This window comes from Pseudophryne corroboree, chromosome 5, assembly GCF_028390025.1.
Source record: "Pseudophryne corroboree isolate aPseCor3 chromosome 5, aPseCor3.hap2, whole genome shotgun sequence".
NCBI classification, from domain to species: domain Eukaryota; kingdom Metazoa; phylum Chordata; class Amphibia; order Anura; family Myobatrachidae; genus Pseudophryne; species Pseudophryne corroboree.
The window spans coordinates 10,181,064-10,204,469 of record NC_086448.1 but is presented as its reverse complement, the minus strand read 5'-3'; the positions used below and the strand labels follow the sequence as shown (position 1 = coordinate 10,204,469).

General features: G+C 45.8%; 1 protein-coding gene across 1 annotated transcript in view; it reads left to right on the top strand.

The window, feature by feature from the left end:
• Window positions 1–23,406, top strand: part of LOC134927084 (cytochrome P450 2C20-like) — a 178,091-nt gene that overhangs the window by 61,641 nt on the left and 93,044 nt on the right. Inside the window, exons 4-5 of the mRNA XM_063921082.1 lie at window positions 19,237–19,386; window positions 21,012–21,172. Coding sequence (XP_063777152.1) covers window positions 19,237–19,386; window positions 21,012–21,172 — 311 coding nt within the window. The remainder of the gene's footprint in view (window positions 1–19,236; window positions 19,387–21,011; window positions 21,173–23,406) is intronic.

Sequence of the window (23,406 nt, the reverse complement as noted above, 5' to 3'; positions counted from 1 at the left end):
AGGGGGATGGGTACAGGTGTGAGAGGGGGGATGGTTACAGGTGTGAGGGGGGATGGTTACAGGTGTGAGGGGGGATGGTTACAGGTGTGAGGGGGGATGGTTACAGGTGTGAGGGGGATGGTTACAGGTGTGAGAGGGAGGCCGGCATTAGAAGTCAGGAACACATTGATCTTATAGCGAGTTGTCAGAACAGGGAGCAGCGCATATCTCAGGTTATGTCTCGTGTTCGCCATATGGTGGCTCCTTATGTTACAGAGATTCCCCATCTCCATGATTACGCCATCAGGGAAATCCTTATAGGAGAACAAGCTATGGCTTTATAATTTAGGTAGATGGCAGGAGAGCTATGTACTAAATAACATGTAACTGTGATAAGTGCAGGTCACAGACAATGCATACCTCCCAACATGACCCTCTCCAGGAGGGACATAATGCTCTGCTTCTGGACTTTTCTCTTAATGTATGATTGCCATCACTTGTGCCGAACCACCTTTCCTATCCATTAACCTGTTCAACACAGGTGCTGGCAATCATACATTAAGAGAAAAGTCCAGAAGCAGAGCATTGTGTCCCTCCTGGAGAGGGTCATGTTGGGAGGTATGGACAATGTGGCTTTCAGGACAAAACATTATAATATCTCCTCTCACCCCAGATATTTCATATATATAATATATTAATTTTACACTAACTGGGAGACAGTGGGAGAGACTGTAGGGGAAAGGGAGATAGTGGGTGAGACTGCATTAGAAAGGGAGATACTGGGTGAGACTGCAGGGGAAAAGGAAATACTGGGTGAGACTGCAGGGGAAAGGGGGACAGTAGGAGAGTCTGCAGGGGAAAGTGAGGTACTGGATGAGACTGTAGGGGAAAGGGAGATAGTGGGAGAGACTGCAGGGGAAAGGGAGACAGTGGGAGAGACTGCAGGGGAAAGGGAGATACTGGGAGTGACTGCAGGGGAAAGGGAGACAGTGGGAGAGACTGCAGGGGAAAGGGAGATACTGGGAGTGACTGCAGGGGATAGGGAGACAGTGGGAGAGACTGCAGGGGAAAGGGAGATAGTGGGTGAGACTGCAGGGGAAAGGGAGATAGTGGGAGAGACTGCAGGGGAAAGGGAGATAGTGGGAGAGACTGCAGGGTAAAGGGAGACAGTGGGAGAGACTGCAGGGGAAAGGGAGATAGTGGGAGAGACTGCAGGGGAAAGTGAGATAGTGGGTGAGACAGCAGGGGAAAGTGAGGTACTGGATGAGACTGCAGGGGAAAGTGAGATACTGGGTGAGACTGTAGGGGAATTGGAGATAGTGGGAGAGAATGTAGGGGAAAGGGAGATAGTGGGTGAGACTGCAGGGGAAAGGGAGATACTGGGTGAGACTGCAGGGGAAAGGGAGATAGTGGGAGATTCAGCAGGGGAAAAGGAGATAGTGGGAGAGACAGCAGGGGAAAGGGAGGCAGCGGGAGAGACAGCAGGGGAAAGGGAGGCAGCGGGAGAGACATCAGGGGAAAGGGAGGCAGCTTGAGAGACAGCAGGGGAAAAGGAGACAGGCCAATGGAAGCAGGGACCACGAGGAAGGAGAGAAGACAGAGAGTTGGGGCAGGAGCTGCTGCAGACTCGAGGAAGGAAATCTCTGCTGAACTTGTAGTGGGACCTGGGGGATGTCTGTCTGTGAAAGTGTTTTCCATCATAGGTTACACATCATCTGGCCGTGTGGTATTGGGACCTGGCGGTCCGGATGCCGGCTGTCAAATTCCCAACAGTGGTATCCCGATGTTTAAAATACCAACAATGTGTAATTTAAAAGCTATCCCTGCTGCTGCTACTGGCCCTATCCCCTTATACCTTCTCTCCCTGGGCATGTCCCTGCCTCCTCTAATCCCCCTACTGTGGTCTGGTAAGCGATGTGGAATCGGCGAGTGGGGTCCAGAGCTCCGCAGATTGTGGCCTACCTGAGACCCCCAGGCCGGGGCCTCAATTTATGCCTCTGCCCGGCTCGTACTTTTGGTGCCGCGGATTTGGATTGCGGCTCTTTCTCCTCCCTGCCAGAGACCTGGCTGCTGTTGGGCACTCTGGAGAGGTCTCTACTGCTGCTGCCCCTGCCCTGCCACCTTCACTGGGAGCCAGCAGTGTTCGTAGCAGCCTGACGGAGCCACTGGACACCTGGCGGCCATCTTGAATAAGACCCGGCTCACACTGTTACCTGCTGCCTGCTCCCAACCTGGAAGGAGAGTGTCTCCACTGGGCTGGTAAACTCTATGCTCCCTTGTATCTGACCCCTGGAGCCACTGCTATTCCCCTGTATACAAATACTGGGCTCCACGCTGTGGTACTCCCAAAAGAACACTGCCCTGCCCTGCATTTACTCCCTCCACACCCTGCTGTGCCTGAGGCCCTGTCAATATACTGTCAGGGGTTTGCAGGGAATCTCTGTGGCTTTGGTGCCCTGATCCAGCCTATTATTGACATTTATGTGGTGGCTTATATGTTTTGTTTTTTTATTGCTCTCCTGAGTTGCTGTTCCTACTGTATGAGTAATCTGAGGCCTCTACAACAGCATCCCTTTTTCACTAGATTCATCTCCACTGCTGCTCAACCTCCGTGCAGCATTTTCCTTGCTCCAGCTGTGTTACCCATGTCTCCTTTACTATACCACCTGGGCTGATGCCGCGTCGACCACCTTAACGACATGATTCCCTAACTCATCCAAGAACTATGGGGCTGGGCATCCTGTGGCCGTAACCAGGGACTCTTCTATGTACTGTTTCTAGTAGGGATGAGCGGGTTCGGTTCCTCGGAATCCGAACCCGCCCGAACTTCATGTTTTTTTACACGGGGCCGAGCGACTCGGATCTTCCCGCCTTGCTCGGTTAACCCGAGCGCGCCCGAACGTCATCATCCCGCTGTCGGATTCTCGCGAGGCTCGGATTCTATCGCGAGACTCGGATTCTATATAAGGAGCCGCGCGTCGCCGCCATTTTCACACGTGCATTGAGATTCATAGGGAGAGGACGTGGCTGGCGTCCTCTCCGTTTATAGAGAAGAGAGTGAGACAGTAGAGAGAGACACAGTAGTAATTTTGGGGAGCATTAGGAGGAGTACTAGTTACTTGCTGAAGTGATAGATAGTGTGACTGTATATTATCTGACTTGTGGGGGAGACACTGACAGTGGGGAGCAGTTAGAGTCTGAGAGCAGGACTCAGGAGTACATATAACGTACAGTGCACACTTTTGCTGCCAGAGTGCCACACTGCCATTGTGACCACACTGACCACCAGTATAATATATATTGTGATTGTCTGCTTAGGAGTACTACTTGCAAGTTGCTGATAGTGTGACCAGTGACCTCACCACCAGTTTAATAATCACCACCAGTTTAATATATATATATATTTTGCTCTTGACCGGAGACAAAGAAAGGTTTGAAAAGTTCATCGGAGTCATTAATAACAGACCGTCCACCATTAGAGTCACATCGCAGTGTGACCCGATTAAACTAAATTATTTGGACGTTAACGTCATCATCAAAGACGGCATGTTGCATACTGAGGTGTACTATAAGCCAACCGACAAAAACACCTTATTACGATACAACAGCCATCACCCCACTGCCCTCAAAAAGGGGCTTCCTAAATCTCAATACATGAGGGCAGCCAGAATTACCAGTGATCCGACACAACTGGAATCTGCTCTGGATAATGTCACTACAAGGTTCAAACAGAGAGGCTACAACAGCAAATTATTACTCACCAACGAACAAAAAGTCTTGATGACAAACAGAGAACAACTTCTAACTCCGACCATCAAGAAGAGTAATGACATTGTACCATTCGTGGCACAGTATAATACATCCAGTGCTGTAATTCCACGGGCCCTTAATGCACTGTGGCCCATAGTTTCCACCGATAAGAACCTAACTGGGCTAAGGAGGAAAAGACCCATGATGTGCTACAGAAGAGGCAGAAGCATTAAAGATTTTGTGGTACATCCAGACATCACAGGATTTGATTCCACGCCTACCACTAATTTTCTAACTAAAACATCAGGCTGCTATAAATGCTTAGGCTGTGAAACCTGTAAAACTATGATCACTGGCACAAGGTTCAAATCCACCTCCACAGGGACTTCCTACAGTATCAAGCACGTACTCACCTGTACTACAACTCATGTAGTCTACCTAATTACGTGTCCATGTAAACAGCAGTACGTAGGCAAGACCATACGCAATGCCAGGGAGCGATTTGCCCTGCACAGGTCCGCATTAAAAGCAGCACTTTTATCCAAGAAATCGGAACAACCCGTGGCCAGACACTATGTCGAGAAGCAACATACGTTGAAAGATTTACAGTTCCAAATTATTGACCATATCCCCATTAATCCAAGAGGCGGAGACAGAGCAGCCACCCTACTTAGACGGGAAGCAACGTGGATGTATAGATTGGATACTGTGAGGCCGAAAGGTCTTAACGACAGAATCCAATGGAGTGTCTTCTGAGTAATATCTATTAGCACTTGTCTCCACCATTTGACTATGGGGACGGTTGTATTGTTGACATTTCTGATCATGTACCAGACCCATCAGCCCTCACACTTTATGACTTATGCGTGCCGCTTAATATGTATTTCTCTCACTGGTATAGTATTGTATAATTTAGGTGTTTATCATTAATGACTCTTTGATCCATTATGAGATTGCTAGTGCTAGACTACCAGGTGATCTTTTAATCCAGTTTATCATGTCTGTTTTTGTTATGCTGTATGTTACGACAGCACACTGTAACAGTTTCTTCCTATCTTATGTAATTGTCATTTCACTCTCAATCACCCTCAGCCTGAAGTCACGCTTCCTCCGCAACCCCAGCACCCGCACTTGCCGTAGGCATCCATGGCAACCAAGGAGCGTCTGGTTGCCAAGGCAACGTGACGGCCCGGGACACGCTGGAGGTCACGTGACCGGGGCATTGACACGTCACCACATCCAGGGCGGAAGCTCCAGGCTCCCCAGGACGCTGCACACCTTCCCACACGTGGGTCCTCCTCACCATAAAGGTTAATGTTTTGCACTGTTTTCACACTTTGTATTTGGCTCACCTTGAAAAAGGGGCTTGCGTGCCCCGAAACGTTGGAGTTACCAGCCATGAATTAAAAGCACCAGCACTTTATTCACGCTGTGTCAGTCTCTGAGTGCCGCTGTTTGTTACACAGTTTGCTACCTATATATATATATATATATATAAAATTGTATATAATATATATATAATATTGTATACCACCTACCCGTGGTTTTTTTTTTTTTCTTTCTTCTTTATACATACTACTATAGTAGCTTACTGTAGCAGTCTGCGGTGCTGCTGAGCTGACTGTGTCCAGCAGGTCCGTCATCAGTCATTACATAATAAATATATATACCTGTCCGGCTGCAGTACTAGTGATATTATATATATATATATATATTGATTTCATCTCATTATCATACCAGTCTATATTAGCAGCAGACACAGTACGGTAGTCCACGGCTGTAGCTACCTCTGTGTCGGCAGTTGCTCGTCCATCCATAATTGTATACCACCTACCCGTGGTTTTTTTTTTTCTTTCTTCTTTATACATACTACTATAGTAGCTTACTGTAGCAGTCTGCGGTGCTGCTGAGCTGACAGTGTCCAGCAGGTCCGTCATCAGTCATTACATAATAAATATATATACCTGTCCGGCTGCATATATATATATATATATATATATATATTGATTTCATCTCCTTATCATCCAGTCTATATTAGCAGCAGACACAGTACGGTAGTCCACGGCTGTAGCTACCTCTGTGTCGGCAGTCGCTTGTCCATCCATAATTGTATACCACCTACCCGTGTTTTTTTTTCTTTTCTTTCTTCTTTATACATACTACTATAGTAGCTTACTGTAGCAGTCTGCGGTGCTGCTGAGCTGACAGTGTCCAGCAGGTCCGTCATCAGTCATTACATAATAAATATATATACCTGTCCGGCTGCAGTACTAGTGATATTATATATATATATATATATATATATATATTGATTTCATCTCCTTATCATCCAGTCTATATTAGCAGCAGACACAGTACGGTAGTCCACGGCTGTAGCTACCTCTGTGTCGGCAGTCGCTCGTCCATCCATAATTGTATACCACCTACCCGTGGTTTTTTTTTTCTTTCTTCTTTATACATACTACTATAGTAGCTTACTGTAGCAGTCTGCGGTGCTGCTGAGCTGACAGTGTCCAGCAGGTCCGTCATCAGTCATTACATAATAAATATATATACCTGTCCGGCTGCAGTACTAGTGATATTATATATATATATATATATATATATATATATATATTGATTTCATCTCCTTATCATCCAGTCTATATTAGCAGCAGACACAGTACGGTAGTCCACGGCTGTAGCAATTGCCTCCACAAAGTACACAGGGAGCTGAGATGGTGGATTCCAGTGGGGACGAATTGATAATCTGTGAGGAGCGGGATGTACACGGTGATATATCGGAGGATGATGATGAGGTGGACATCTTGCCTCTGTAGAGCCAGTTTGTGCAAGGAGAGATTAATTGCTTCTTTTTCGGTGGGGGTCCAAACCAACCCGTCATTTCAGTCACAGTCGTGTGGCAGACCCTGTCACTGAAATGATGGGTTGGTTAAAGTGTGCATGTCCTGTTTATACAACATAAGGGTGGGTGGGAGGGCCCAAGGACAATTCCATCTTGCACCTCTTTTTTCTTTCATTTTTATTTGCGTCATGTGCTGTTTGGGGAGTGTTTTTTGGAAGGGCCATCCTGCGTGACACTGCAGTGCCACTCCTAGATGGGCCAGGTGTTTGTGTCGGCCACTAGGGTCGCTTAGCTTACTCACACAGCTACCTCATTGCGCCTCTTTTTTTCTTCTTTGCGTCATGTGCTGTTTGGGGAGTGTTTTTTGGAAGGGCCATCCTGCGTGACACTGCAGTGCCACTCCTAGATGGGCCAGGTGTTTGTGTCGGCCACTAGGGTCGCTTAGCTTACTCACACAGCTACCTCATTGCGCCTCTTTTTTTCTTCTTTGCGTCATGTGCTGTTTGGGGAGTGTTTTTTGGAAGGGCCATCCTGCGTGACACTGCAGTGTCACTACTAGATGGGCCAGGTGTTTGTGTCGGCCACTAGGGTCGCTTATCTTACTCACACAGCTACCTCATTGCGCCTCTTTTTTTCTTCTTTGCGTCATGTGCTGTTTGGGGAGTGTTTTTTGGAAGGGCCATCCTGCGTGACACTGCAGTGCCACTCCTAGATGGGCCAGGTGTTTGTGTCGGCCACTAGGGTCGCTTAGCTTACTCACACAGCTACCTCATTGCGCCTCTTTTTTTCTTCTTTGCGTCATGTGCTGTTTGGGGAGTGTTTTTTGGAAGGGCCATCCTGCGTGACACTGCAGTGCCACTCCTAGATGGGCTAGGTGTTTGTGTCGGCCACTAGGGTCGCTTAGCTTAGTCATCCAGCGACCTCGGTGCAAATTTTAGGACTAAAAATAATATTGTGAGGTGTGAGGTATTCAGAATAGACTTAAAATGAGTGGAAATTATGGTTTTTGAGGTTAATAATACTTTGGGATCAAAATGACCCCCAAATTCTATGATTTAAGCTGTTTTTTAGGGTTTTTTGAAAAAAACACCCGAATCCAAAACACACCCGAATCCGACAAAAAAAATTCAGTGAGGTTTTGCCAAAACGCGGTCGAACCCAAAACACGGCCGCGGAACCGAACCCAAAACCAAAACACAAAACCCGAAAAATTTCAAGTGCACATCCCTAGTTTCTAGCTTCTCCTGCTACTAGTCCTGCTGTATTTTAGTACGTACAGTATGTGGACATTTTGTTTTTGATGGGAAGAACCAGAAAAGTGGGCGGACGTCTCGCATCAAGTTATCCGGATCTACGCCTCTCAGTCTAATTTGCTCTTTTATCTTGTCCCTGGAACCGATACACTGAGTGACAATAATTGTTCCATTCCTGATTCCTCTCCCGCTGATACTGCAAACATCATGGCATCATCGCCCCTGAGTGGGTCCAATGCCTCTCCGGAACCTACCATGGCCGACATTTTAAAGCATCTAAGGTCCCTTCCTACCAAAAAGGATCTTCCTACGAAATCTGATCAAGGTCCAGATATCTGCACTTCAGGCCGATTTATCCGAAATTACTAATTGTGTGCCTGACATTGAAGACCACCTCGGTGAGTTGGACTCTTGCCAGCGACAGCTTGGAGATTCTGTTTCTGCACATGCTCAACAGCTCAAAACACTCCAGAGTTGTCTGGATGACTTGGACAACAATCTTTGGTTTCGTGGCCTCGATGTACAAGGGCCGGGTATCGTGGACGCACTCACCAATGTATTCAATAAGATTACTGATGCATAACCGGACAATGTCATTCTCTATGATCACGCACACCACACGCTTCGCCCAAAAGCCCTGCACTCTGAGGCTCCCAGATATATTTTTTGCCGTCTCCATTACTACCATGTCAAAGAAGATACTCTGACGAAAGTGAGGAAGTTAGACGGGATTGAATTTTGTGGTTCCAAAATCCAAATTTTCCCTGACTGGAATATTCTTCAACACAACAGAGATGGTAACTCAAACCGCTCACGGATGCCTTAAAACATAAGAACATATGCTTTCGTTGGGGCTTCCCTATGAGCATTGAAGCCTCCCATGATGGTCGTAATTTCAGTCTCCAGATGACTTGGAACGATTCTGTTCTGCCCTTTCCATCGCCACACCGTCGCTCCCAGATTGGATACAAATACATACTAGATTGGACCCTACCACGCCTCATGCAGTGCAGGCACCTTGGATACCTGTTCGCAGTCACAACAGGGGCCTGACTTCTCCACACTCTGGTCAAGGGGCTTCTGGTACTTGATAGACATTACTCACCTATATAGCGTTTCTGGATTCCTTCCTGATACTTGATCTAGGACTTACTTTGTTAGGACTGGGACTTTACCAGCTGTTAGCCTATGTGTTTTCTGGATTTAACTTTGAAAATGTTCTTAACATACTAGGCGATTAGGTTTCCCTAAGCTATCTCTGCCATATGCTAATTAGTGATGAGCGGGTTTGGTTCGTTGTAATCCGAACCCGCCCGAACTTCACCTTTTTTTGCACGGGTCCGAGGAACTCGGATCCTCCCGCCTTGCTCGGTTAACCCGAGCGCGCCCGAACGTCATCATCCCGCTGTCGGATTCTCGCGAGATTTGTATTCTATATAAGGAGCCGCGCGTCGCTGCCATTTTTCACTCGTGCATTGGAAATGATAGTGAAAGGACGTGTCTGGCGTCCTCTCAGTTTCTATGTTCAGGGGGCTGCAAATATCTGTGCTCAGTGTGCTGCAAATATCTGTGCTCAGTGTGCTGCAAATATCTGTGCTCAGTGTGCTGCAAGTGCAAATATCTACGTTCTCTGCCTGAAAACGCTCCATATCTGTGCTCAGTGTGCTGCAAATATCTGTGCTCAGTGTGCTGCAAGTATCTACGTTCTCTGCCTGAAAAACGCTCCATATCTGTGCTCAGTGTGCTGCAAATATCTGTGCTCAGTGTGCTAATTGCTTTATTGTGGGGACTGGGGACCAGCAGTATTATATAGGAGGAATACAGTGCAGAGTTTTGCTGACCAGTGACCACCAGTATTATACGTTCTCTGCCTGAAAAACGCTCCATATCTGTGCTCAGTGTGCTGCAAATATCTGTGCTCACACTGCTTTATTGTGGGGACTGGGGACCACCGGTTCCGGTATGAATGGTCGACCATGTTATGGTCGACAGTCATTAGGTCGACCACTATTGGTCGATATTGACATGGTCGACATGGACACATGGTCAACACATGAAAATGGTCGACACATGGAAGGTTGACACATGAAAAGGTCGACATGAGTTTTTTTTACTTTTTTTGGTGTCGTTTTTTGCGTAAAGTGACTGGGAACCCCAATTAGTGCACCGCGTCCCCTCGCATGGCTCGCTTCGCTCGCCATGCTTCGGGCATGGTGCCTTCGCTCCGCTACCGCTTCGCTCGGCACAGATTACCGTTCCAATCGTAGTCCACGTGGATCGTAAAGTATGGAAAAGTTCCCCAAAAGAAAAAAAAGTTACAAAACTCATGTCGACCTTTTCATGTGTCGACCATGTGTCCATGTCGACCATGTCAATGCCGACGAATAGTGGTCGACCTAATGACTGTCGACCATAACATGGTCAACCATCTGAACGGATACCGGACCACCAGTATTATATAGGAGGAGTACAGTGCAGAGTTTTGCTGACCAGTGACCACCAGTATTATACGTTCTCTGCCTGAAAAACGCTCCATATCTGTGCTCAGTGTGCTGCAAATATCTGTGCTCACACTGCTTTATTGTGGGGACTGGGGACCAGCAGTATTATATATGAGGAGTACAGTGCAGAGTTTTGCTGACCAGTGACCACCAGTATTATACGTTCTCTGACTGAAAAATGCTCCATATCTGTGCTGCATTGTAGTATATATAGTAGGAGTACAGTGCATAATTTTGCTGACCAACAGTATATAATATATAGCAGTACGGTACAGTAGGCCACTGCTCTACCTACCTCTGTGTCGTCAAGTATACTATCCATCCATACCTGTGGTGCATTTCAGTTTTGCACAGTTTGCTGACCACCAGTATATAAATATATAGCAGTACTGTACAGTAGGCCACTGCTCTACCTAACTCTGTGTCGTCAAGTATACTATCCATCCATACCTGTGGTGCATTGCAGTTTTGCACAGTTTGCTGACCACCAGTATATAATATATAGCAGTACGGTACAGTAGGCCACTGCTCTACCTACCTCTGTGTCGTCAAGTATACTATCCATCCATACCTGTGGTGCATTTCATTTTTGCACAGTTTGCTGACCACCAGTATATAATATATAGCAGTACGGTACAGTAGGCCACTGCTCTACCTACCTCTGTGTCGTCAAGTATACTATCCATCCATACCTGTGGTGCATTTCAGTTTTGCACAGTTTGCTGACCACCAGTATATAATATATAGCAGTACGGTACAGTAGGCCACTGCTCTACCTACCTCTGTGTCGTCAAGTATACTATCCATCCATCCATACCTGTGGTGCATTTCAGTTTTGCACAGTTTGCTGACCACAGTATATAATATATAGCAGTACGGTACAGTAGGCCACTGCTCTACCTACCTCTGTGTCGTCAAGTATACTATCCATCCATACCTGTGGTGCATTTCAGTTTTGCACAGTTTGCTGGCCACCAGTAGATAATATATGCAGTTTTGCACACTCCTAGATGGGCCAGGTGTTTGTGTCGGCCACTTGGGTCGCTTAGCTTAGTCACACAGCGACCTTGGTGCACCTTTTTTTTCTTTGCATCATGTGCTGTTTGGGGACTATTTTTTTAAGTGCCATCCTGTCTGACACTGCAGTGCCACTCCTAGATGGGCCAGGTGTTTGTGTCGGCCACTTGGGTCGCTTAGCTTAGTCATCCAGCAACCTCGGTGCAAATTTTAGGACTAAAAATAATATTGTGAGGTGTGAGGTGTTCAGAATAGACTGGAAATGAGTGGAAATTATGGTTATTGAGGTTAGTAATACTATGGGATCAAAATGACCCCCAAATTCTATGATTTAAGCTGTTTTTGAGGGGTTTTTGTAAAAAAAACACCCGAATCCAAAACACACCTTAATCCGACAAAAAATTTTCAGGGAGGTTTTGCCAAAACGTGTCCAAATCCAAAACACAGCCGCAGAACCGAATCCAAAACCAAAACCAAAAAAATGTCCGGTGCACATCACTATTGCTGATACTCTCCTCACCGTCGTATTGAATTTGTATTGACATGCCTATATTTGCATATTGATCTCTGTATATTTGTTTAGCTTCAGGAGGACGTTCTGTACTAATCTTCTTTTTGCAAGATTTTGCTAATATTATGTTTTTAATATATTATGTACACTACTTTAGAGCCCCTCCGTGATGGTCGCAGTTGCCCTACCCCAGTTGGGTCGGTCCGCATATTTTTATTGGTTCATGGGTGAACACGCTTTACCCATGCTATCCAATAGCGGACATTTGCTCTTTCTATTCATTTTGACTCTTGTTGTTCTTTTTTATGCTTGTTTGGACTCTGCTTCTTTCTACTTTTTTCTCTCATCTGTGGGGTAAATTTACTAAGGTGGGAGTTTTTTAGAACTGGTGATGTTGCCCATAGCAACCAATCAGATTCAACTTAACATTTGTCTAGCTGCTTCTAGAAGATAATAGATACAATCTGATTGGTTGCTATGGGCAACATCACCAGTTCTAAAAATCTCCCACCTTAGTAAATTTACCCCTGTGTCTTTCTTCCTTTCCTTTTTTTTCTGTTCCCCTTCCCACGCTTACTTATCTGTTGTGGCTCCTTTGTGGGGTTGGTTCTCCATTTATTGATGTGTCTCCTGATGGGTTCTCCTGTACTTCTCCCGCGCATCCTCTCAAATTTATCATGGCCTCTTTAAAAGCGAGGGCGTTGAAATTATGCTCTTATAATGTCAAAGGCTTAAACATCCCTGAAAAATGTTCCACCCTTATGAGGGAACTTTACTCGGAAAGGGTTGACGTGGCTTTTGTACAGGAGACACATTTCAAACAGGATGCTGCCCCTCCCCTTAGAAATCATAATTACCCTCACCGGTTCTGTAGTGATAACCCCCTTGGTAAATCATTGGGTGTGGCTATACTCCTCTCTCGCTGTCTGGTTATTTCGGATGTATCTCATCATGTTTTAATGACTGGAAGATGCCAGGTTTTAAAATGTAAGGTCTTTGACCATGTATATACCATGGTTATTGTCTATTCGCCAAGCAACATCAAAGGAAGTTCATGACTAAAGTTCTGTGACTCTTAGAGCCTTTAAGAGAAGGTTGTTTAATATTAGGGGGAGACTTGAACTGGACACTAGACCCCTCACTTGCCTGTTCTTCTAGGCCTCTGCTTGCTTCTTCAAGAGACCATCGTAGGGTACATCAGCTTCTACATGATAGTCAGTTAGTCGACCTCTGGAGATACACCACTTCATGGTCAAGGACTATACCTTTTTCTCTACCCCACATGCTACTTCCTCTCATCATGACCATTTTTTAGTAGACTATAAACAATCACAGTTCTTCCCTGACAGTCTCATCAGGCACTGTCCCTTCTACCTTTAAGCATGCACTTGTCTCCCCTATTCTTAAAAGCCTACCCTTGATCCAACCAATCTCTCCAACTACCAACCCATCTCTCTTCTCCCTGTTGCCTCCAAACTCCTTGAGCGTATTGTCTACAACCGCCTCACTGTCTTTCTTTCTTCCCACTCACTGCTTGACCCTTTCCAGACTGGTTTCCGTCCTCAGCACTTCACTGAAACTGCCTTCACAAAGGTCTGCAATGACCTCATTGCTGCTAAATCCAGGGGCCACTACTCTCTGCTTATTCTCCTTGACCACTCTGCCGCTTTTGACACTGTAGACCACCCTCTCCTCCTGCAAATCCTTTACTTCCTTGGTTTGCGTGATACTGCTCTCTCCTGGCTGTCCTCCTACCTTTCTGACTGTTCCTTCTCTGTCTCCTCTCATGACTCCACCTCCTCCCCACTACCTCTACCAGTAGGTGTCCCCCAAGGTTCTGTTCTTGGGCCTCTACTTTTCTCTCTCTACACATCCTCATTAGGTGAGGTCATTAGCTCTTTTGACTTAAAATATCATCTCTATGCTGACGATACTCAAATCTACCTTTCCTCCCCTGACCTCTCACCTGCTCTCCTCACTTGTATCTCCAACTGTCTTTCTGCTATCTCCTCCTGGATGTCCCAGCGCTTTCTTAAACTTAACATGTCCAAGACTGAGCTGATCATCTTCCCTCCCAACCGTATAACCTCACCTCCCACAATTTCATTATCCATTGATGGCACAACTATCTCCTCTAGCCCCCAAGTGCAATTTCTTGGAGTAATCCTTGACTCCTCCCTCTCCTTCAAACCACACATTCAGTACCTCTCAAAAACCTGCCATTTCCATCTCAAAAACATCTCCAGGATCAGACCCTTTCTCACCCAGGATGCTACTAAGACCCTCATCCACTCACTGGTCATCTAGAGATTGGACTACTGCAATCTCCTCCTATCTGGCCTCTCTCAAAAATGCCTCTCTCCACTTCAATCTCTCCTCAATGCTGATGCCCGTCTCATCTTCCTCACCAAACATACTACATCCACCTCCCCTCTCTTGCAGGACCTTCACTGGCTACCCTTCCCATATAGAATCCAATTCAGCTTCTCACACTCACCTACAAAGCCCTCACCCACTCTTCTCCCTCTTACATCTCTGACCTTATCTCTCTTTACAGTCCCACCCGTACTCTTCACTCTGCTAATGCACGCCATCTCTCCTGCCAACTGATTACCCCTCCCACTCCTACCTACAAGATTTTGCACGTGCTGTTCCCTATCTCTGGAATGCTCTACCTCTCCCCATCTGACTCTACACCTCTCTAAAAACTTCAAACGGGCTCTCAAGACCCACTTCTTCACCAAACCCAGCCAACTCTCCTCCTAACCCTCTTGTCTGTGCTCACTGTCTACCCCTTCTGTGTCACTCCGGTCAGTTAGCCCCTCACCTTTTAGATTGTAAGCTCACAAGAGCAGGGACTTCTTTCCTCATGTGCCTTTCCTTTTCTTACTTACACTATCTTATACTCCATACTCCCTTTGATGGCACCTGACCCCGGGTTTTCCATACCTGTCCTATATTGTCTTGTACTGTAAGTGCTGTTTTCTTGTTTGCTCATTTGATTATGTACTGTGTAATGGGCGCTGCAGATCCCTTGTGGCGCCATATAAATAAAGAATAATAATAATAATAATAATAATAATAATAATAGCCAGATTACTTGGTCGGACCACACTCCTATATTTGCTTCATTTTGTCTCCCTACTGCTTTTGTGAAACTGTTGACATGGAGATTTAACGAGACTTTACTTTACTGAAGGATGGACTACTCCAGACTATTACTGACTACATCTCCCTTAATGACTCGCCCGATACGCCTGCTGTTATGATCTGGGAGGCACATAAATGTGTAGTTAGGGGTAAATGTATCCAATCGGGATCCCAGTTACAAAAATAAAGAGAAGCTCAGCGTAGGCAGCTCTTGGCCCGTATGTAATCTTTGGAACGGTCTCACAAACAGTTGTTTGATGAGCAGGTGTTGCGTGATCTCACTGAGGCGAGATTGGCCTTTAAAAACTCATGCCTGAGAAAACTAAATTTGACTTACAGAGATATTGCCACAAATTCTATCAATGGGGAGATAAACCTGGCTCTATGATAGCGAAGGCCCTGAAATCTCAGAATCAGAGGTCTTATGTTCACCAGTCCAAGATTCAGGAGGGCGTAGTGTCCACACCTTTACGCAAATAGTGACGGCATTTCAATCTTATTTCATGGATCTCTATAATTTAAGAAAAGCTCAATCTCCAGCTGATAATCTTTCTTCTTCTGAGGCAGTTACTATCTCTCTACTGTATACTATCCTCACTTGTCAGGGGATGATGTAGAGTTTCTTGAAAGCCCTTCACTACTGAAGAATTGGAACTTGCCCTTTCTGCTATCTCCACTTGGGAAGCGTCCGGGCCCGGATGGTTTCCCAGTGAGTTACTATAAATCTTTCCAGTCATCCCTCATGCCACTATTTTTAAAAGCATGTAATGCAATAACTGCTGAGAATGTGTTCCCCCCCCAATCTCTGGAGGCGCATATTTCTATAATCCTTAAAGAGGGGAAGGACCCCACTTACTGCTCCAGTTATCGACCTATCTATTTATTAAATAATGACATCAAACTTTATGCTAAAATGCTAGCTAATAGGTTGACTCATCTCCTGCCGACTTTAATCCACGGGGACCAGGTAAGATTTGTGAGGGAAAGGGAGGCCAAGGATAATACCACAAAAATGATCGCCCTTATCCATCATGCCGTGCGTAATGGTGAGGCTATGATTCTTCTGTCTACAGATGTGGAGAAGGCCTTCGATAGGATTAACTGGCATTGGGGCTTTATTGGGCCTATTTGTGATTCAGAATGGTACGCGTCAGGGCTACCCTCTATCTCCCCTTATTTTTGTTTTATGCATGGAGGCAGTGGGAGGGTGATCCACTCGGATGGTAATATTAAGGGTCTACAGATTTGTGACTCTGAACATAAGTTGGCTTTATTTGCCGACGATCTTCTTGCCACTATAACTGCCCTGGTGACATCTCTCTCTGCCCTTATGCATGAATTCAACAGATTTAATCATGTCTCTCATTTTAAAATGAATTACTCAAAATCTGTAGCAATGAATATCTCGACACTTCTCTCTATAGTGAATAGTCTTAAAGGCTTGTTTCCATTCCTCTGGAATCCAACTCAGCTTAAATACTTAGAGATCCTATTGTCTCCTAATACTGATAGCCTGTTTAAACTTAATTTCCTTCCCCTCCTGAAACAACTTAGGGCGGACTTTCAAAATTGGTCCTTATTGAAGCTGTCCTGGTTGGGTAGATTGAACGTTATCAAGATGAGTATCTTCCCCAAGGTTTTGTACTTACTCCAAGCTCTGCCAATTATTATACCTTCTTCCTTCTTTAGGGATTTACAGAGCATGGGATGTCACTTTATTTGGGGATCACTTGGACCCCGAATATCTCAAGCCACTCTAATTTGAAGCCGAACTCGAGGCGGCCTTCAGTTGCTATATTTCCTAGCATACTATCATGCCACTCATCTTGCTAGGATTGTTGAGATGTCCAGACCTCACGTTATAAAAAAATGGGCGCTCATTGTGAGTCACGCAGCTCTTGTTTTGTCAAACGTTCTCCCGTGGATGTTTAAATGTCCTCACTTCACTCACCCCACTCTGAGTCCCACACTCCAATGCTGGCAAAAATATTAGAACCTCTCAGATTTTAAATCTGGGATCCCCTTGTTTACACCCCTGTTCAATAACCCTGATTTTCCTCTGGGCATGCTGCCATCTAAATTGTCCTCCTGGTTGAACACGGGTATATCCTGTATTTGCCACTTAGTTACAATTTCTGGCATTAGCTCCTTTGAGGATCTTCAACGGAAATGTGATCTTCCGTCTAATTCCTTTTGGTTTAATCTGCAGGCTAGGCACTTCACTTACTCTTTTGGGAAACACGCCTCATTGTGCACCCCCACTAAATTTGAATCTTTTTGCTTGGCTGCTAACCCTCCTAGACATTTAATCTCACAGTTGTACAGTTTGTGTCTCACTGTTATGAATGCTGATCTTGGTGTGGCAAGGTGAGTTACATAAAGACTTGACTGAAGATCAGTGGACCTGTATTTTTAATCACACCTTTGCTAGCTCATCCTCCCTTCAAGTGTTAGCTACTCAATACAATTTTTTTGCTAGATGGTATAGATGCCCATTGCAAATTCACCAGATATGTCCAAGCTTACCTTCTACTTGCTGGAGGTGTAATCAGGGATTGGGCACTCCTCTTCACATATGGTGGGGTTGTCTGGTCTTGAGGAGTTTTTGGTTAGCAATACGGGACATTTGTAAAAAAATTACTGGCCTTACACTGCCCAATATGCCTAAATTCTGGATGTTTAACCTGATGGCGATATCAATCTCAGTATATAAGACTTCGCTTCATGGACATTTGATGAACGCCGCAAAAGCGATAATACCCTGCTATTGGAGAACCAGCTTCTGCTCTCCTATCTCTCGTTGGTTTTAGAGGATTGATCACTATATGCTAATGGGTGACTTATCGTCCTTTATGAAATCACCCTCCTCTAATTTTACCGCTACTTGGTACAACTGGTTGGCCTTTAAAGATACACCTGATTACAGAACCCATCTTGCCTCCTCCCTGTCTGGAACTCCGTAGCAATCACTGCTTGCTCCCTACTCCCCTTCTTCTCTCCTACTTTTCTCTTTTTTCACCGTCTCCGTTTTCCTATCTCCTTTCTTATCAGTATTCCCTTTATAGTTGTATTACCGATGATTGTTTATACCTTGTTCTTATGCCGGAAATCTCATTTTTGATTGCACACTTGTGTTCAATGGAATATTGATTGTTCTTCCCGTTTTATCTCAACTGTTCAATTGTTCTTCTCTAAACTAATAAAACAGATTATACTAAAAAGCTAACCCTGATCCCTTACCCCCTGACCCACCTTTCTAGCAGCATAAACCTAAGCCAGCCTGAACCTAATCCACCCCAGGGGTGCCTAACCCTGACCCCCCCCCCCTTCCACAAAGCCTAACCCTAACCCTCTCCCCCGAAGCTTATTCCAAACCCCCCCTTTCCTCAGCCTAAACACGCCCCCCCCCATAAACACACACTTGTAGCTTTCCTCTCTGGCAGCTGTGAATGCACCGGTCAGGATCCCATTACCGGGATAGTGATAAATGTCGGGATGCCAGTGCCGGTATTCCAAGTTGTGTTGGGATTTCAGCATCAGTATTTCAACTGCCAGGATCCCAACTGTCAGGACCCCAACCCGATCCCGCAGGCACAATTGATCCCAATTCACTGCTTCACAGAAGCTATTTGTAGTCAGGATCATTGGAGCTACAGGGCCCGCATTATCTGCCCGGGCCCCATACAGGTGTACCCTCTGTACCCCCCCAGATGGGAGCCCTGTCTGTATCTGCCAGGTCGGCCCATTCTCATGCTAGATGCCAGACACAGCAGACAGATACTAACAGCCGGGAGGCAGAGGAACCTTCCTGGCTGTCAGGAATATCCATACAAAGTGCAGCAGCTGCTCTAGTGCTGCAGAATTGTACTGGCCCAAGGGACGCACGGCACCCCGCTTCCCGGCCCAGCAAGGAGGGGCCAGATGTGATATGTCTAGCTATGTTCCATAGGTGGAAGAATCAATCTCTGACTGGGGAGTGAATGAGAGAACAGCTGAGGGTGACACCAGAGCATGGAACTTGGGGGACAGAAGGGAGGATGATGTTATCAACAGAAATATAGTAAGAGACATGGAAATACGTTCAGTGTTGGCCGTGTTAAGCTGCAGGAAGCCCTGGGATATCCGCTCTGTCAGCTAATAACCAGCCTGGTTTTCTCACTGTTCCTGTTGTTGGCACTAAATTTGCACAGTTACCTGCACTGATCATGTGACCTCTCTGTCTCTCTGTAGGTTTAAGCACACCTCATATGGAGAGGTGGCGCCAGCTGCGCAGATTCACAATAGCCTCACTCAGGAATTTTGGGATGGGGAAGACGGTCATGGAAAAACGGGTGTTGGAGGAGTCCCAGAGTCTCATCCAAGCTGTGTCACAGACAGGAGGTGAGGGTCTTATATCCTGCTGATTACCTGCACATAAAGTGTATAAAGTCACTGCAATTGTCTGAAAGTAATAAATCCAAGAGATTACCACCAGCGCGATTTACCCAGTTTCCATGAACACCATAGAATGTGGCACAGGTGCCCATAACCATTATTATGTGTCAGAGACTGGTAATGTATCATTATAGATAGTCTGGAAACTGTGTAATATTGTGTATCGGTGAGGCAGCTATGCCATTATGGCTGCTACGGCGTTCAGTATTTTTAGTGTTTAGTTTTAAAGTGTTATAAGGTTTTCCAATCAATATTGGAGTTAGACCGGAGTTAGACCAAAGGAAACCTTACGGAGAACATTCCAAAAACACTACTACAGAAGGACTGCTTTGAAGCAACAAATGTGAGTTCACTAACTCTCCATGGCAAACAGCTGCTGTCTCTATAACCTGGCCACTCTACACTGAATTCCCTGTTTGGAGACTACAAGAACTTAGCAATTCACTTGCAACCAGTTCTTCGTGTTTTTCTCAAATATCTGAAGGTATATCTGTACCAATGTCATTTTGTGATTAGAACCTTGAAAGTCCTGTATATTAATTGCTTTTTTGCCAATCCTCACTTACTCTAACTTCTATTCTAACACGGTCTACTTTAATAATTAATCTCTGCACCCATAAAATCTCCACATTTTTGCCACTTAATTTTGATCTACAGATGTGTCCTCATACATAATTGTGCAGTTGCGCCAAAAAGCCTCTCTCGGTGCACCAGGGCCCGTGAGACTCTGCTATCGTCAGGCATCTATTTTTCCAGAAATGCATCTTTCAGACATGTGACCTGTGGATTTGTTGGGTCTAGCATGGCCCTAAGTGGGTACTGTTATCATGCAGTGTAAGGACTGCCAGTAATCAGAAAAGCTGTAGAGGGGCTCGGCAGCTCACCATGTATTTGCAAATATATGCAACAAATATCTCTGAATTTCTATTACCATATAGTTTTCATGTATTGTTGCAAGTACTACTTGGTGTGCAGAGGGATACCAGGGAGGAAAAAGCACCCCCTTTCTGTTTTCTAAGAATTACTCTGCCATGCATTTGTGACCTACATGCAGAAGCTGCCAGTATTTACCCTGCATGCACACATAATACACTTATTTCCACCCTGTATTGAAGCATGGTTTGTACAATTTGCAACATTCTTTATGACTTTGGCAAGTATCAGCCCAGGAGAGGAGGAGGCAGGTGAATCATCAGATGGTTTGCTGGTATTACCAGCTGTATGTAAGAGGGATGGGGGCGGGGCATGACACATCATTATCTACTCTTCTACACTGGAGTGGAGCAGCAATTACAGGAGTCATAGCGAAACGCGTCATTGGTACAGCAGCAAAGGAATAAAGCAAGTAAATTGCAAATCATAGTATCTCAGCTCCCAGTAGGTGGGCCGACCATGAACTGGGCGATATGTTGGGTATTTGACACTTTACTGGGAGCCGAGAGACTTTCCCCCAAGTTTGTGAGTTTCCCGCTACAATACTTCTGGGAGAGTGGGCGGGTATGAATGACAAAGTTACTAGCATTTTGCCTTTGTTCCCGAGACAATAATAATGCATAATATTTATTTTATAGGGAAGCCCTTCAACCCTGTTAACCTACTGGCCTGCGCTGTAGCAAACGTCACCAGCTACGCGCTGATGGGGGAACACTTTGACTATGAGGATCCAAAGTTACAGGAACTTATTATAACTACGAGAAAGTTTATACTGAATACTCACCACCCCTTACATGAGGTACGGTATTGGATGTTATCTGCAGGGAATGTTTCTGTTGTGTATCACTTGTTTATTATGATCAGTGGCTAAATTCAGAAAAAAGTACTTTAGTCTGGAAATTGCTACCCGTGGCGTAACATCTAAGTTGTGCATTGCTTTTTGTGCCAGGTCCTGCGAGAAGGATAGATATATAAAGACAATTCGGTAGTAGGGAATATAAATGAACTGGGGATGCACTATTATCTGAGGGATTATAGATTGCAAGCTCACTGGATGCTTTTTTACCATTGGGCCTAGATATACTGGGTGCAGGGGATGCTGTTGCTATGGGACCCTGAGACAGAGGGGGCCCCACACCCAGGACATTGTTTACCAAATAGCCTGCTAAGCAATTGGGCCCATCCTGGAAATAGGACTCGTCAGCACTCATTCTCTGTCTCTCCCACTCAGTAAAACGCCACACTGAGATGGTGTATCTCCCACCGTTCCGTTTCTCCCTCACAGGCACACCTGAGCTATCCAGAAAGCCTGGCACTGTCGCAAAGTAGGGTTCTCTTTGTTACAGCCAGTGTTGGCCTGGGGTATATCAGGGAATGCAGCGTTAGGGACTCGGGTCAGCCACCAGTCCATGGTCCCCGCTCTCCCAAATTACTGGCCAACTGGGGGAGAAACAATGTATTATATGAGTGCACGATCTAGAACCAGATCTTTAAGGGTAGAGAAGTCGACCCCAACCAATGTGACCCACCATGGTTTTCCCCTGTCCCACTCTGAGCCAGTCTGACCCTGATTTCAGCCTTTGGGAAGTGAGCTGGTGGGGGGTCTAGTCTGAGATTGGGATGGTCTCAGGAAGGGATGGTGTGCTGGAATAAAGTAGATCTCCAAGTGGAGTTCTCTGCATTAGGAAGTCGGAGCCGGCTGCTGGTCACTTCCCCTCTTCCCCTGTCTGTGCTCTCACTATAAACTACAATCTCCTCTGCGGGCCCTGTATACGTGAGGCTGCTGAGTAAGATTCAACAGCTACTAATAGGGATGGAGCACTTCAAGAGTCTCCACTCAGCTATGCAAATCCTCTTATGAGGTACTAGAAGGGTTGGCTGTTTAAATCATATTTTATTATGCTGTGACTACAGACATAGGGCTTAATTCAGAACTGATCGTAGACGTGCTAAATTTAGCACATCTAGGATCAGTCACACAGACATGCGGGAGGATGCCCAGCACATGACTAGTCCGCCACGCATGTTAGGCCCGCCCCCCCCCCCCCCCCCGTACGAATACAAAAGCATCGCACAGCAGCGATGCTTTTGTACTTTAGGAGTATCTCCCAGCCAGTGCCAGATCCTACGCGCTGGCAAGAGCAACTCGTTGCTGTGAGGGTCACAGTGGCTGCATGTGACGTCACGCAGCCGCTGCGGCCCGATCCCCCAACGGTCCGGGCACACCTGCGCTGCCCAGACCACGTACCCTAAACGGCGGCCTTACGCCACCGGACCGCCCCCTCCCGCCCAGCGACCGCCTCTGCCTGTAAATCAGGCAGAGGCGATTGCAGGGCTGAGATGGCCGTCGGCTGTCTGGCATGCACCGTCGCACTGCGGCGCTGCCGCATGCACAATTCAGACCTGATCGGCTGCTGTGCAAAAACGCACAGCACCGATCAGGTCTGAATTAGGCCCATTGTACCATGACTTCTGTATTCCACTTTCTTGTTGCTTGTACTGTAGTTTGCATTTGAATACGCTGAACGACTGCAGTAAATTCACCCACACAAAAGAGATATAGGGAAGGTGGGAAGGTGAAACAGATCAGAGAGGTACTAAAACTGCTTAGCATCAGCTAAGACTCCACAAACTCTTCCCCAAGCAATACTATAGGACAGGAGAAAACCACAACTAACATTCTTAATCTTAAAAGGGTAAACAACTTCAACACATTAAAGAGGCAATACACAAAGGATCAACTCATGGTTTAATCATCTTCAAGTTTATTTCAATTCAAAACCGTTAGTCCTATTTACGTGTCTCTGAGTGTACTCTGCAGGTTTTAATATGTTTTGTTGATTGGCATACATGCAGATGTAATCGGAATAATAAGCAGTAAAAAGAAAATCATATCAAAGCTCAATAAATTTAGATTCTTAAGGTTAGAAAGCATTAAAATATGGTTGGTCTAGGGCCCTCATTCCGAGTTGTTCGCGCGGTAAAAATCTTCGCATCGCAGCGATTTTCCGCTTAATGCGCATGCGCAATGTC